The sequence below is a fragment of the Nipponia nippon genome, unplaced genomic scaffold, assembly GCF_047370975.1.
Source record: "Nipponia nippon isolate SJK-2023a ecotype South Korea unplaced genomic scaffold, ASM4737097v1 scaffold_10, whole genome shotgun sequence".
Classification (NCBI taxonomy): domain Eukaryota; kingdom Metazoa; phylum Chordata; class Aves; order Pelecaniformes; family Threskiornithidae; genus Nipponia; species Nipponia nippon.
Window position 1 is genome coordinate 7324954 of NW_028262291.1, and position 15249 is coordinate 7340202.

The 15249-nt window shown below is 34.2% G+C and overlaps 1 protein-coding gene across 2 annotated transcripts in view; it reads right to left on the reverse strand.

Moving 5' to 3' along the window:
* Nucleotides 1-1095: 1095 nt before the first annotated feature.
* Nucleotides 1096-15249, reverse strand: part of KIF18A (kinesin family member 18A) — a 48342-nt gene continuing 34188 nt past the window's right edge. For both annotated transcript variants that reach the window (XM_087743543.1, XM_087743553.1), the window contains exons 14-17: nt 9375-9858; nt 8745-8849; nt 5997-6106; nt 1096-4220 (exon numbers count right to left, since the gene is read on the reverse strand). In XM_087743543.1, coding sequence (XP_087599669.1) covers nt 4075-4220; nt 5997-6106; nt 8745-8849; nt 9375-9858 — 845 coding nt within the window. In that variant the 3' untranslated portion in view covers nt 1096-4074. The remainder of the gene's footprint in view (nt 4221-5996; nt 6107-8744; nt 8850-9374; nt 9859-15249) is intronic.

A 15249-nucleotide genomic window follows, 5' to 3' on the forward strand; every position in this document is an offset into this window, starting at 1 on the left:
CACACTTGCAACAAATTGCTTTTCAGAAAAATCTCTGCTCATTTGGTCATGGGAGATGTTGACCTCTTGGTAAAACAGTCTGCAATGAGCTATGAGCTTTTTTGAAAAGCTGATAACAGCAAGCTGTCCTGAAAGCCTGGCCAGGGACCAGGAAGAGGTTACTAGGGCTCCCAGCCTGTACTAACAGTGGTTCAACCAAACAAACACAGCAGCTAGATGTAAAACATAGGGGTCCCTGTTGATTGTGATCACTTTCAGAAATAAAAATAAGACATATTGGAGTACGATATATTCCTGATGTAGACCATAGGAAAAGGAAACTTTTTTTGGCTAAGAAAGCCTGGACAACATACTTCTGGGTGTACACCAGTATTTTTAGGCATTCATCACTGCTTTAGTTTGATGGAAAGAGCAATGACAATTTCCATATTGATTACGTTACAGGCAGAGTGTTCTGATACTCCCCTTTGAGCTATGCAAGGGCTTTTGTAACAGTAACATGAAGTCTACCATATTAAAGCCAATACTATTCACATCCAATTACACACACACACACACAGAGGGTATTATGGCAGTGTCATATGTACCTCCTCTTTTTATAATTAGAGGCTTGAGATTTGTATTGCAAAATATACTCAGAAATATTCTAAAGAGAAAGAAACTTTTACAAAGAACGTTACAAAATATTTTTCTTCGCACCCTTCTCCAAAATGTACTATGTACAACATCATTGCAATTTATCTATGCAGATTTTCTAAGAGTTTTATACTTCAATAACTTAGCATATGAACTTTTTGAAGCACTAAAATAAGACATTTGTGTATGAGGGACTGCTTTCCACAATGCTGATAAGCAGCACTAAACTCATGAATGTTCTATTCATTAGACAGAGCCATGAATATTAGACCTAAATTTTTGACTAATATTTGTTTTAAATAAACTAGGTATCTGTATTAAATAAGAAAGCAAGATGGGCCAATATCAGTGCTCCTATTGCCATGTATACGCCCAAACATACAACAGTTGTCATGTCTCTCACACAGCAAGTATGATTCACTCGGTACCTATGAAGTATTAGGTATCCAAGATGCCAGATTCAAGAACAGTAAAGGAGCACAACATTTTCTTCAAATGAATTTATTTTGAATCTACTGCTATTTTTTTTTTTACACTAAACAAGATTAAATTGACCCAAATCATTTGAATTCTTGATTCAGCCTGAGTCATGTTATGTTGTGCAATATTCAGTTACATCCCATCTGGCATGATTTAACACTGCATGGTACAACAGAGTGAAATCAATTAAATGTATACTTCAGATAAATGCTATTACTTAAATTAGTTTGTAAAGGCAGGGCAACAGGTAACAGGCAACGTACATTGGCAAGAAAATGAAATTAGTTATATCATACCTCCTCTGCTTCCCAAATACTCTTTGCTTTCTACCTAAGAAATTGGCAATCTGACAAAAAACTTACTAGGCACTGAAAAGTTCTGTACCAGCACTGTGCGTGGAATGTGCTCTGAAGCACCTTCTGCTTATGAAGTCTACATGTGTTCACAGTATGTAACAACATAAAGGTACAATTAATAGAGCAGAATATTAATCAACAGCAACCTGAAATATGAAAATCCTGCTTCAATGTGTTATAATATCTGGAAATGTTTCATTTATGCTTGTTATAAACAGCAAATACATACCTAGCTAACAAACTTGTAATCAACATATCTGGTTAGCAGATAGGAATGGGAGTCACATCTCATCTCCATGTGCTAATTTTCTTAACTTTTTTTTTTTTTTTTTTTTTTTTAATTCCCTGGAAGTGTTGCAAGTCAATCAAATCAATTCCACTCAGGGGTATGCAAAACATATTAAGAAAAGAAGAGATCTCATCAGTTCTATGTTTTGACTGAGTATCAAAATGTTGCATGTACGAGCTCGTCTAAAAACCTTTCAAAATTGCTAGGAACATTTATGTTTGTCTTACATGCCACAAGAACAATGCACATACAACTAGATTTATAAGCAAAGCCCAACATGCCTTTTGCAGATGTGAAGCAGTATGAACAAAAGCTCCCTGTGCACATTTTATATTAAACACTAAGAATTTGAAAGAAAACCCATAAATCAAAAATGTATTGTCTCTACAATTTTAGCTGTACCAGGTGACAAAATTATAAGAAGTTAAAATTAATTAAAAATTATTGTTCTTCATCATAACAGAGAAATATTAACATTACCCCACCCTCCCTGAAATTACTTCTATCACCTGGCTGAGATGTGGTCAAGTTCCAGATTCTAGTTTTTAGGCTTTTCTGATGTTTGGAACTTTCTTCATGAAAGCCTTTTCCACAGACAGTATTTTCTCAGTCCTCATGACCCCATGCTCACCACAACTATATCACCTATACTCCCTTTAGAATGCAAATAGGAGGATTCAATTTTTCCTCATTACTTTTAACTAGCAATGCCTATTTCTCAAGGAATCATTCCTTCCTCTTTGAACTTCCCTGATGAAGTCAGCCTCTGCAATGCTGTCCACTCCTCCCACAAGTGGTCCTGAAAGCTTATACAGGCAGTTACCATTTCCTTCTTCAGAAGCCTTCTGAAAAATGCCCCTCCAGTGTGTCAAAAATAAACATGTCAACATTCAATAGCTAGGGGGAGAAGGTTTATCTAAATATCAAAGACTATAGAGAACAAAAATAAATGTATAAAACTATAAAAATTTGGAATATGGAAGCAATTTTAGGAACAAATTTGATAAAAGCTATTAGATCATGGAGTCCAGTTCTCTGCTATCACATGAAAGCTTGTGATAGAATAATAGTAACAACCACCTGTAAAGCTCTTGAGGTCATTACTACTGCTGAAAGCCAGAACATTCTTCTGCAGTATGCTGTATGTTACTTAACTGATTGGGTTGCAAGCTCCTTGCTTCAGACAGTCGTTTGACACCACTGCAACTAGCTACTGGACTTCTTCCTCTCATTCTCCTTAGTTTGGGGAAATCCATGTATACGCTTACATTTGCACAGACCAAACACACTAGAACGATGTTCCTAAGGGTGGGCAGGCTGTCAAGGCTACAATACAACTATATTTAATAACTTTATCTCTGAATATTAATCATTTATCAGAAGATAAAATATGAACTACGTGTACTTATAACAATACTTGTCAAAATTAATTCAGACATTTTTCATAACAGAAGGAAGAGACAAAAAGGTAAATTTTTTCTAGAAGCTCAATTCACATTATATTGATCTTATTAAAATTAAAAATTTATTCAAAGTAATTAACATAATTATGCTATTTACAACTGACTTAAACCTGAAAAACAAAACAGGAACATCTACAACCAAGTAACAGACTAAAAATAGAAAGGCTAAAAAAATTTAGATATAATACTTCATTAAAAACACTTTTTGTATTTTTCTGTCTCCTGGTACTACATTGGTAGTATCTATCCATGATAACATATCTAAGAATAAGCTGGCATCCTAATGCTAAGGATGAACGCATTTTAATATTACATCTGTTTGACTTGATTCCAAAAACAATTTTAACATTAGGAAGTTTCAGCAAAAATAATTTAGCAGGTCAAAACAATTTTTCTAACTTTTGTATCACAAAATTCTCATTAGAAAATTAAGACTGACTGTAGGAAATCAATTTAAAGTAGCATCTAAAAATTAGACCACCACTGATCCCCTTAAAGACTTGCATTGTCTGAAGTATTAATCTGTTAGTCATAAACACAGCGAAATGCTCACAAAGATTATGGCAAAAGCTATATGGTGCACTTCTCCATTCACAGGTCCAAATGAAATTTCTTATTCGTTTGTTAATATACAAGAGACATTTGTAAGCTTTAACAGGAGACAAAAAAGGACTTGTTTTATTTGAGAATTTAACAAAATCCTCGTATTTCCAAAAAGTGGTTCTGTCTGAATAGTGCATTACTGAGAGAGATGTCCTTAACACAGGATAATTCATAAGAGGAAAACGGAAGTCACCCTGTTCTCATTTGCTGTCCGTCAATCCTACTTGAAATATGGATGAACTGAGAACTAAATCCTATTTTTTTTCTTACAAACATGAAGTAACAGATTTTTTGATGTCGATTTAACACCCAGTGCAACATTTCCTTCAGAAAGGCTTCTAACTAGATTTCTTGGCACATCCTGTTCTTGCTTCCAGCTCCTCGTTTTAATTCCTAGTGAAGAAAGAAATATTATTGCAAATAGGAGGCATTCATTCAATAAACATAAGCAGGATTTGGCCTACCTGGATCTCCTTTTCAGAGCATGTCTAATAATTTTTACACATATTTCTTGTCTTTATTGAAAGCCTAATTTTGATATGTGAAAATGTAATCACTGTCAGCTCAGTAATCCAGTATGCTAATTGCCTAGAAAGTCCAATGATTAGACCCTCAGTTGACAGAAGATCCTATTAAAAAGGCACAGTGGTCTATACAAAAATGTAGAAATATGTGAAAATTTTATTAATCCTTATTATTATAGAACAGTGTTGAAAAACGAACACTATGTCATTAGAGAAATTTTTGTCTATTTAATCCAAAAGCAGCTTTTCCTCTTAAAGACTTGGTCATATTTCATTCTTCTCCTGTAATGCATACTTTTGAAAATAAAATGTATTTTATGTTCAGTTAAACTTTGAAGAATCAAAAATCCTTTCTCTATTTCAGAATGTGGTGCTTCCTTACATAGTTTCTTAATAATACCAGAGTAATGATTAATTTTAGTAACTTCATCACCCAGTCTTTAGTAGTAGAAATTGATACTGATGTAACTGTGTATGGACTTTGCCAAATATGTAACTATTGGTTAGACAAAGTTTAGCCTCAGATTTACACTTTTCAGAACGTTTATTGTAATAGAGCTTCGACATTTCTCATGAATGGAGAATAATACATATTCGTATGTACTTGCTCTCTCACATCAGTTCTTACCTAAAAACACGTATGTGCTGTAAAACTGGCATATTGCCTATGCCACTGGGAAAAGATACACAATTGGACTATTTCATAAGAACAGCAGACTAAAACTTTAAACAATCTTTCATCTTGTCTAAACTTCCCAAGAAGTTGCACTAAGATAGATCATTAACTGTATTTCTGAAGATAGAGAGGAAAAGGAGACAAGTGGGTAGAGATAAAAGGAAAATTGTAAGGATTTAGTGCATTAAAATCTGCTGCAGGTGCCAAGAAACTTAGTGCCACGCACTAGGAAAGGCAGAAGTTTTTGTAAAGTTGTGAACAAAAGACCTTTGTGCGCATCCACTGAAAAAATTATTTGTGACTGATTTTGTTACAGTAAAGATTTATATACCTCAGAGAGAAGCTGCGTAATTATAGCCATGTAATTGTAGCAGACTTTCACAGAATACCACCTGATAGTATTATCATCAGCCATCTGTTAGAAGCAAAATAATTCCTAAATATTGCTTTAAAAGAATTTTTCCCCAGCTATTGTGTTGGCCCAAAATAGCCCCAAAGTTTAAGTAATAAATCTCTGAAAAAAATCATATCTGTAAAAATAAATCAGTGTGGTGTTACAAAACAAAGCAAGCAGTTAAAAACAGGCACGGAAATGATTAGAGGATTTTATTTCTTGATAAACTACACTTGGCAAAGATAAAATCGGTAGTAAAGTTCACCAAATTTCTCAACAAGTACACAAGCAACTTTTGTTAGAAGACCTTAACTCTTGGGAAAAGGTTTTCCCAACAAGCTTGTAGTAATACTGAGTTTTGATTAGATACCATCTAGATAACTGGTTAGACATTCACTTTTTTTTTTTTTTTTTTTTATGAATGGATATACTATTCAAACCAATGGCTTGGTGTACTGATCACAGCAACACATGTTGTTAAATTGACAAAACCCTGTGTATCAACCTTAATTTTGGACCTCCTGCACAAATGCAGTTACCAATGCAGTGACATACATTCATGTTTTGACACTTACCTGCCATTTTGGGTACTCGCAAAGCTCTATGGCTTAACAAAACCTCTTGTCGAATGCGTTTTGCAGAAACAGGGTCTTGCAGGCTGCCTAACCCAGTGTTTGATGTAGAACTGGAAAAATAGTCAGGAAAGAGTTTGCTTTCAGTAAAGTGATTAAGCTACATTACAGTAGTTTAGGCTTTGCAATGTAGAAATACAATAAATCACGTTATTCAGTATTGGTAGTTCATAACAGAATGCAAAGAATAAACTAATTTATTTATGATGTATAAATATGGATATTATTCCCCTTTTTCCTTTTAAAACTTTACAAGAATGTTTCAATTGTGAAAATAAGAACTAATGTTGCCACTTAATGTTAAAATGCAGACCAATATGCTACAGTTTTCTTGGAAACCACAGAAGCCAGTTTGATGGTCATTGCACACAAACTATACTAAGAAATAATCTTAATACACGTACAAAATCTTTGAAATTACCAAGCTGTGTTTATTGAACAAATTGTATTTTTTATTGCTACAATAATTTTTCTACAGCCTCCACTACAGTTGTAGGGGGTGGCTTCATAGCAAACAATACCTTTTAGCTAAGCTGCAAGAAAGCTGTTACAGCTTCAAATTCATTAAGACAAAACCTCTATATTTTATAGTCTTTTATGTGATGGACTTAAGATCTAGAGTGAAAATTATGAACCTATCTGTGATCTCACTCTTTTATGCTTGCCCCGCTAACTTCCCTGGTTCCACTCTGTAAGACAGCCTCATAAATAAGCTAATTCTATTTATGTCCCAAGTTTCTATGTTTTTCCTGTTCCTCTAATGATATTGTATTATTCCCACTTTATAGTCTCCTAACTTGCACTAGTTTTCTTAATAATAATTTTCTGCCTAAATGAAAATATATAGCAATAAGTAAAGACTAAGACCTGCCTTGTGCCAGTCCTAAGATCTATTCGTGTGTGCTTCCTAGAAGAGAACTTATGCCAATAAGAATGTAATGCTATTTAGTAAAAGCAGCCTCTGTATTATGACTGACCTGTCTCTTATCCCTTGTCCTAGCAATACAACTGTTTCCAATTATATTTCTAATGTAGAGAATACATCTGAAATCTATAGTTTTATTCTAATGTTAGTACAAGATGAATGACTGGAGTGAACTACTTCAAACAGGGAAAGCATGGGAGAGAAAAGGGGGAAAAAGAAGAGAAAGGAAAGGAGGCCCTATCTGAAAAGTCAGAGCATATTCCTTTCCTCCTTCACAAATAAGCAGCTTTCATTCCTTCTCTTCATCACCAACTGCTAGACAGCCATAAAGAATTTTGGTTTACAGACAGTTTACAATCTGAGGCAGAAGAAATAATCCCCAACAAAGGAATAAAAGTTGTGGGATTTTCCTGTAGTGTTATTCTAACTTGGAAACTAGGGAATACATGTTTGAGACACAGAAGGAATGAGATAAAAGAGCAGAAAGAGCTAGTCCTTTGGGAAGAGATATGCGTGTATAAGTTTGGAAATCATTACACAGTTATTACAAAAAAAAAAAATACTCCTAAAGTCTATCTTGGAACATTTACCTTAAAATAAGATAAATCAGGCTCCACAAGTTCCCATACCTCTCCCTAAATAGAATCTAGAAAACTTAGCTCAGTTTCAGAGAGCAGGTGATTTATTTTGCTAAATTCATAATCAACTATTTGAAAAATTGAAAATTCAAGATGCGCCTCTTCTCATCCTAGAGCAAAACAGTTTAGAACAATAATTAATAACAATTAGAACAGGGAGATGAAATTGATAAATCTGTGATCTTCTAGGAAGATTTTTCTATCTCAAAGATACTAATAAACGAAAAAAGTGCTTGAAGTTTCTTCCTGTCTACAGAACTTGTTCCAACAGTCTTGAAATATTCTTTAGAAGACCTATATGGTGGCAGCTCCACTCACTGTGTAGCAGCAGGTGACTTGTAATATGGTTTAAGAAAAGGTTGTATCGAATTTTGCTTTTGGAAAAAGAAAAAAAAAAAAAAAAAAAAGAGAGCGCTGTTTCATCAGTACTGACTTGATAGCTAATCCTTAAATACATTAACAAAAACAAATAAACAAAAAAAAAGTACAATTGCACTTAGTGTCTATTCAGTTTCAGCTTTTCTGCTGCTCCTACTAACAAGCCTCTTTCAGGATCATAAAACAGAAGTGACGAAATGGGAGTTCTTCCCAGAGCAGACCACAAGAATGAAGTCATAATAACTGAGACTGGAAATGAATTATCAGAAAAACAAAGGCACTGGCCACATAAGCATTATTAAGCATTTTCTCCACTTTCTATTTTGGTAGTTTCTAATGTGTTCCAGCAAAGGCATAACATTTTCAAACAAATTAGATTTTGAATTGATGATGGAATTTCTCTTTTCAGAATTACGTGTCATCTTCCTATTTTAAGTAGACAGCAGATATGGAAGACACAATATTAGTTTGTACTTGTTCTATTAAAACAACAGAAGTTCCTAAACCAAGAATAAAAAACAAACCCAAAAACAAACCCAAAAAAACCCCCAAGAGATTCTACTCAACTTGCCAGGAAAAAAGATAATTGAATTGTCAAACATATTTGAGTCAGAACATCTCATATGTAGGCCCAGATGATTTGTAAAGGAAGTTTTCAGATTTGAAATATAATACCAAAACTGAAGTGTGAACATAAAAAATGAATACAAACTCATTTATATAGAATCAGAAGAGGTAGTTTAATCTCACCTTAATACCTTTCTTTTTCTCTCAGCAGCAGAAGTCATTGCCATATATGAAGGCTTCTCCAGTACTGAAGGAGGATTTTTGCTTTTTAATGAAGAGAGACCAAGTCTGAAAGAAAAGAATTATAAGTTTGTAAAATCTATTCTGCATAGAAGTCAAATGAAATTGTTCTTAACTGTAAATAAATATATGTTAAGTTGACAATACTGGAAATTCATTTCAATAGCATTACTTGAGGCAGCTTCACAGGACTTCACACATACATGGCAGCTTTAACAATGGCATCTCTCAACATCAAAGAGTTTAACGTATCCATTTTACAGACAGGAAAAGTAAAGTTTAGAGAAAGTAACTTGCCTGAGGCATCACAAACAATTTCAAAAGTGCTGTATTTTCTTTTTGGTACATATCTTGTAAAACAGGATAAGGTTTCAACTTCATCTGTCATCACTAACATACCATTGATTTCAAATAATGGCAGAATTGAATCTGATGCTCAATAAAATTGAGGGTTTGATTTTCAAAATGTTGGGTTTATGAACAAAACTGACATCAATGGAAAAACCCAGCTCTGAAGATAAACAGGATTAAGGCGTTTGGGTAACATTCCTTGCCCATATAAATGGAAAATACCTTTGCAGAATGCTGCTGCTGCACGGCTGTGACTTCTTCACAGACGAGTCAGTAGACATTTCAGTTGTTTCACCTGTCCCTTCACAGAGAATTACTGTCGAGTCCATATCAGTTTCATTGCACTCTGGGATTACATCACATGTAGAGTCCATCATACTCGCCTTTTTCACTGGCATATCTATATTACATGCATTGGCTTCCTGCAGGCCTGTGAGGTGTAAAGCTTGCTTTACCACAGTCTGTGTACAGCAGCTTTGTGCTGGCTTTCTGCAAAATTCTGGTGTATATACAATAGGGTGGACCTCCTTGGTAAGAGAATCCTCCAGATGATGGAGACTGGAGTGCTTGGATGCAGCAGGACTTTGAGCTGTGACTGGAGAGTCCATTAGCTTCCGCCTAGTTCTTTTCTGTGGTGGTGCTGCATATTCTACTATTTGTTGTGTATTTTTATTCATTTCTTGTGACGGTGTACCAGAAGTTGTACCTGTGCAACATAGGCAACAATGGTTAGCCCATTTACCTATATTTCCTACTTAAATATTGGGGTTTTTCCAACTATTTCCTGCTGAAATATGTTTATTAACAAAAATTATTACAAACACTATTTATTTCATTTACATATTAATTTGATCATATAACTGGAATTATTTCTATTGCAGCATTGTCCAGATGGTAGCGTTTGTTCTGTGGCACTCAAAGTGTTATAAATATGCATAGGCTGATATAGTTAATCCCAGAGATATTACAAGTAATCACAAGTAAGATATGACACATGACAACAGGGAATGGAAGAGTAAGAGTATTGAAAACGATCACATTATCATGACACAACTCTTATTTTAATTTAAGATGCTACTATCACAGTAATCTACAGCTGCCTCCTGATCACAGCCATTTTTTCCCTAGCAAGTACCATGCAGTAGAATGACAGAGAGGCTGTTGTAAAAGGAAGGACACAGAATCACTTAGAGGGACAAAATTCTTTGACATTGCAAATGAGAAAGTAGTGTTTTGGAAAAGGGGAAAGAAGGAAGTTACTTGGATCCTGTCATCAACTCTGGGAAAAAAAGCTCTTTATTAAAAACCCCACCCTTAAAAATAACAAAGCAAGTAATGCAGCAGTAATTGGCCATTCCCATTCATCCCGATTCATACTATTTTTCTTGAAGTCTCATATTTTTATCTTCAAGTGGCTGGCAATAAAGGCAATCTCCAAAGTAAGAGAGAAACAGCCTTTCGTATATTCAAGTTTTCAGTAAAGGAAAATAATTTAAAGACACAGACAACTGTTCAAATGGCTAATCTAGTGATCACTCAAGTCAACAACTAGTAGCTTATAACAAAAAAGTAAGGATTTTTTCTTCTTTTTAAACAAATCAAGAGTAGGAAAGGGCTTTCAAAATCCCAGGTGCCTCCATATTTAACTTTCATTGCAAATTTAAGAGATGAAGTAAAGGCTACTATCCTTTAAAATGTCTATGGATTGGCTCCACTTCAGCTGCTAGGCACAGCATCATAATTCCCCTTTCTGCATTGCCTACTTCATTCCTATGAGCAACTAAACTGTAAAAAGAACTCATGCTTTTAAACTGCCGACAGTTACTCGGGAACTAACTATGGTACTCATATAACAGCGTTGATAAATATTTATTTCCTCTACAATTCCATTCTATTTTTGCATCAGAGTAAGAAAGTGAGTTGGAACTCCTCAGTCTGAATGCTTTAGTTCTCTCTCGTGTGTTAACACTTACAGCATTTTAGCCGTTCCATAAAAGTTCTTTGAAGAGGAAGAGAATTGATTAAAAATATGTATTTTATTATTTCGCCCCCTCCAAAGTTTGATTTCTTACAAAAAGCAAAACTTAAATGATTGTAGTATTTTCTCTGACTGGTGATCACTTCTCAGCCCCAGTTTAATTTTGAGCTCATTGCCCAGTTGCAACCCAGTTTGCCATAGGCAAGAAGCTCTAAGAACGCCAATTCCCCGAGTACCCTCAGAAATCAGATATCTTAGGAAAAAGGCCCAAAGAAGAGCCTCATTGAAGGAAAGCCTTCAAGGGATGAAAGGATGATCTCAGCACCAGTTTTTTGTACACACTTTAGAACTAGACGTACCATATGACAGATTCCTCATGCCCAGCTACACAAGATGATGCCCAATTAGAAGATACAAATTACAGCTGTGAGGAGACAGGAAAGGATTTAAAGACTACCATGAGACCTAGACCTGTTCTGGGAGGACGGAACAGGTAGTATCAAAGTGTGTACAAGTAGCAAGTAAGTTAGATACTATATATATATGCGCCACAAATCTATTCTATGCTGCCAGAACTTAACTCAATAATGAAGCCATTTAAAAAATAAAGCAAATGTTTATTCCTCACTCAAGGGCTCAGTTTCAGAAAGAACAATGTTTATAAACTACTATGGTTCAACAACTATGCAACATCTTATCCAACAATGCATAAACAATAAAAGCAGGTTAATTTAAGCTAAACTGCTTATGGGAAAAGATGCCTGAACAATTACATGAACAATTACAATTCTATTATGCTGTTTAGAAACTTATTTATGAACCATTTTCAATATGTACTCTGTGACAGTATCAACAACGCTATGCTTCATTAATGTGCTTGCTCTTTAATTTCAGTTTCAAGAATACAATATTATTCTTCTATGTAAAAGACTAACATTTCTTTCTTTCAAAAAAAAAAAAAAATCTAGTAATCACAACCAAAAATTAAGGCCAAAACTTTCTTTTAAAGATTTTTTTTTGACAGCTTGTACTCTTAAATACAAGAATAAACTTCATCTAAGGATTCCACTCTAAAGTTTGAAATAACTGTCCATTAAACATTTCAAGACCAATTTTTAAATATTAATTTATCAAGTTTTCCTCCTGCTTATATGCATCTGAAAGTGTGTGTTTTGGGAAAAACAATGGTTAGAATTCTATTTATCTGTTGTTACATTAGGACAGGGAGGTTCCAGTTTCAGAAAGTTTGCTTACTGTAAGACACTGAGGTTTTGCTGATATCCTAAAGTTACTAGGAAGGAAGTCTGATGGAGAAACATTTTGGTGAGAGTGCCAAGTTTTAGAAGCTTCTCCAGGACTAAATACTGGAAGCATTTTTAAATTAACTGTAAATGCAAGCATTTAAACCATGAACTACATAGGTAAAGAACACAAAAGTATTGCCAACATTAATAATTTGTTGAATTTCATCATAATGAACATTTTTCCATACTGTAATACAAGTGCATTAATAAAAGGACAGTTGCAGCAATTCTATATAGGGCAAGTATATGCCATTAGTAAAAACCCAGACCTATTTTTAAAATCTATTTATTTCTGGAAACTCATTGTAAAATGAAGTTAAAACAAAACTAGCTTTTCTTGCCAGTTAAGTATTGGAAAGCATATAAAATATTCAAGAAGTGTCCCTTCTCAAAGCTTTTTGTGAAAGCATTAAGTTGCTCCTAACACAGTAAACAAGAAAGTAAACAAGAACATCACCAGCAACATCATATTTAACTTGGTTTCATTAAATAACATAAACGAAATGTGATGTGACAAAAAACCAACCCCAACACCCCAATTTCATGTTAGCTTGCTATTATACAGTATAGATCATAACTGTTTGAAGCTATAAAGGAAACAAATACAGGAAGAAAAACATTTAAACCCACAAAATAAAGGAATGCCAGTGTTTTTATTTCTGTCTTAATAAGGAAGGAAGATACTGAAGCCAGTTGCTAATTTTTTGCAGGTGCTTTTTAATAGCTGCCATTGAGAAGTTTAAATAAAATGGGCTCAGACAACAGTAGCTGCTACAAAAACACTACTCCTAAAGATTTCAGATGACTTCAAATGGTTGTATTAAAAGTGGTCGTATCCTTAAAGAAAAAAATTTTTTTTTTTTTGTGAGAACTTATTTTCAAATACTTCAAAGGTTACTCAATATTATTAAAAATATTGATATTCAGAGGCATACTTTAAGATTTATGTATGTAAAATTCTTATGGAAAGAGAAAATTTAGTACCACAAACTGACACAAAAGTAATATGCCTCAGACTGAAACACCATACCTTGTCTTTCCTAAAGACTACATTCATGCAGTGTTAGCATAATTTTGTCTAAACAAGCACTGAATATTTTAGCAAACGGTTTTAGAAAATGTGGTCATCTGTCACTATGTGGCTTATAATGCAATGGGACAGCTAAAAATAGGGACAACTAGTTCCCCTAAATCCTATTCAAAATGAGAAAAAGAAAAAGCTCCAGAACAAAGGATTTACATGTTGTAAGTGGCAAATATGAACTTCCAGTATTAAAGCAACAGAGAAGAGACATTCATTTCATAGCAGGTCATGCCTACTAAACCCAAAGTATTTGTATGACAATTTTAGGCAATGCTTTCATGATACTGTTGAGTGCTTGTAGGTGCGATGTATGTATATGTTACATGCTTTATCTTATTGCCTAAACATTCCAATGAGTAAACACAGAACATTGAGACAACAGTACATTCCTAGTTAGGAACAACTGAGGTAATATATAATACATTAATAAAATATCACAGATGAGGTTAATAAGGAATTATTTTATTTCTTGCAGTAACAAACAGTAGATACCCTATTCATATCACATACTAATTTTAACACTAAGAGCAATACTTACGTCCCACAGAACAATTATACTGTTGAACTCACTGTAGCATGCTGTGGCAAAGCCCATAAGTATAAATGGGTTACAAAATACAGATTTGACAAGCTTAGAAGATATCTACTGGCAATTATTACATGTGATTGGTTCAATGAGATTTCCCATTGCACTGGAACTGGAAACTGCAAGTCAGCTGATTCTAGATTTATCTTGTCCCTGTCTGTCTTAGGAGTGTGTTACTGGCAACTACTGAATACAGGGTGCTGAAGATGACATAGTGGTGGACCAAGTATGGCTATTCATATTTTCTTAAATAACAAATCTAAATAGTTCCTGAATGGATGTCTAATGCTAATCATTAAGAGTTGTCATTGCTTTTCTACTGAAAGACAAACAACACGTTCCAACTCCAAAGAAAATCTCCAAACCTGTTCCATAAGGCATGGAAATTATGATGTTTATGGTTTGTATTTGCTTCACATTTTATAGCCAGTTCAATCTTTTGCATCAGAATGATCATCATGATTCAGTGATATTAAGTTTATTTTTTATTTCATATACAAAAATGAATCACTATATACTTTACAGAAACATCCGCAGTTAACCTGATGGAATAGCTTACAAGAAAAATTTAGAAGGTGTATTTCCTTAGCTAGTGCTTTCCGCTACAATGCTTCTCTTTAAAAATAAGCATTATTCCAAATAGATCACATATTTGCTGATCTTTAATTTCAGGCTGATGATTATAAAAGATAATTGTCAGAATTCTTTTAGATATTTTTCTTAAGAGATTCACTTGGAAATTAAAGTCATCCTCCACTGACCAACCACCCCCCATCAAATGGTATGAGGTGGTTTTGGTCATTAGTTTGTTGTATTATCTGTCCCAAAAGACTACTCAGAAGATCTGATTTATCAGGAGAGAAACAAGCAATATCAGATATTTACAGCCCTGTGAGTTAATATGAAAAGCAGAATGCAGTGTTTGTGACACGAGTCACAGCAAAAGTGAGTAGAGTTCATGACAAGACGACTCTGATGAATTGGGTTACTTCTAATTGATGTTTGGGACAAAATAATGGCCAAGACTTCTCTTCTTCTGGAACTCATGTTAATACATGCATAAGGGGATTATTTCTGGAAACTGTGCTAAATTAAGTCTACCAGGTTGTTCTGCTAAAGTGAAATCAAATATTAATGTATTCATT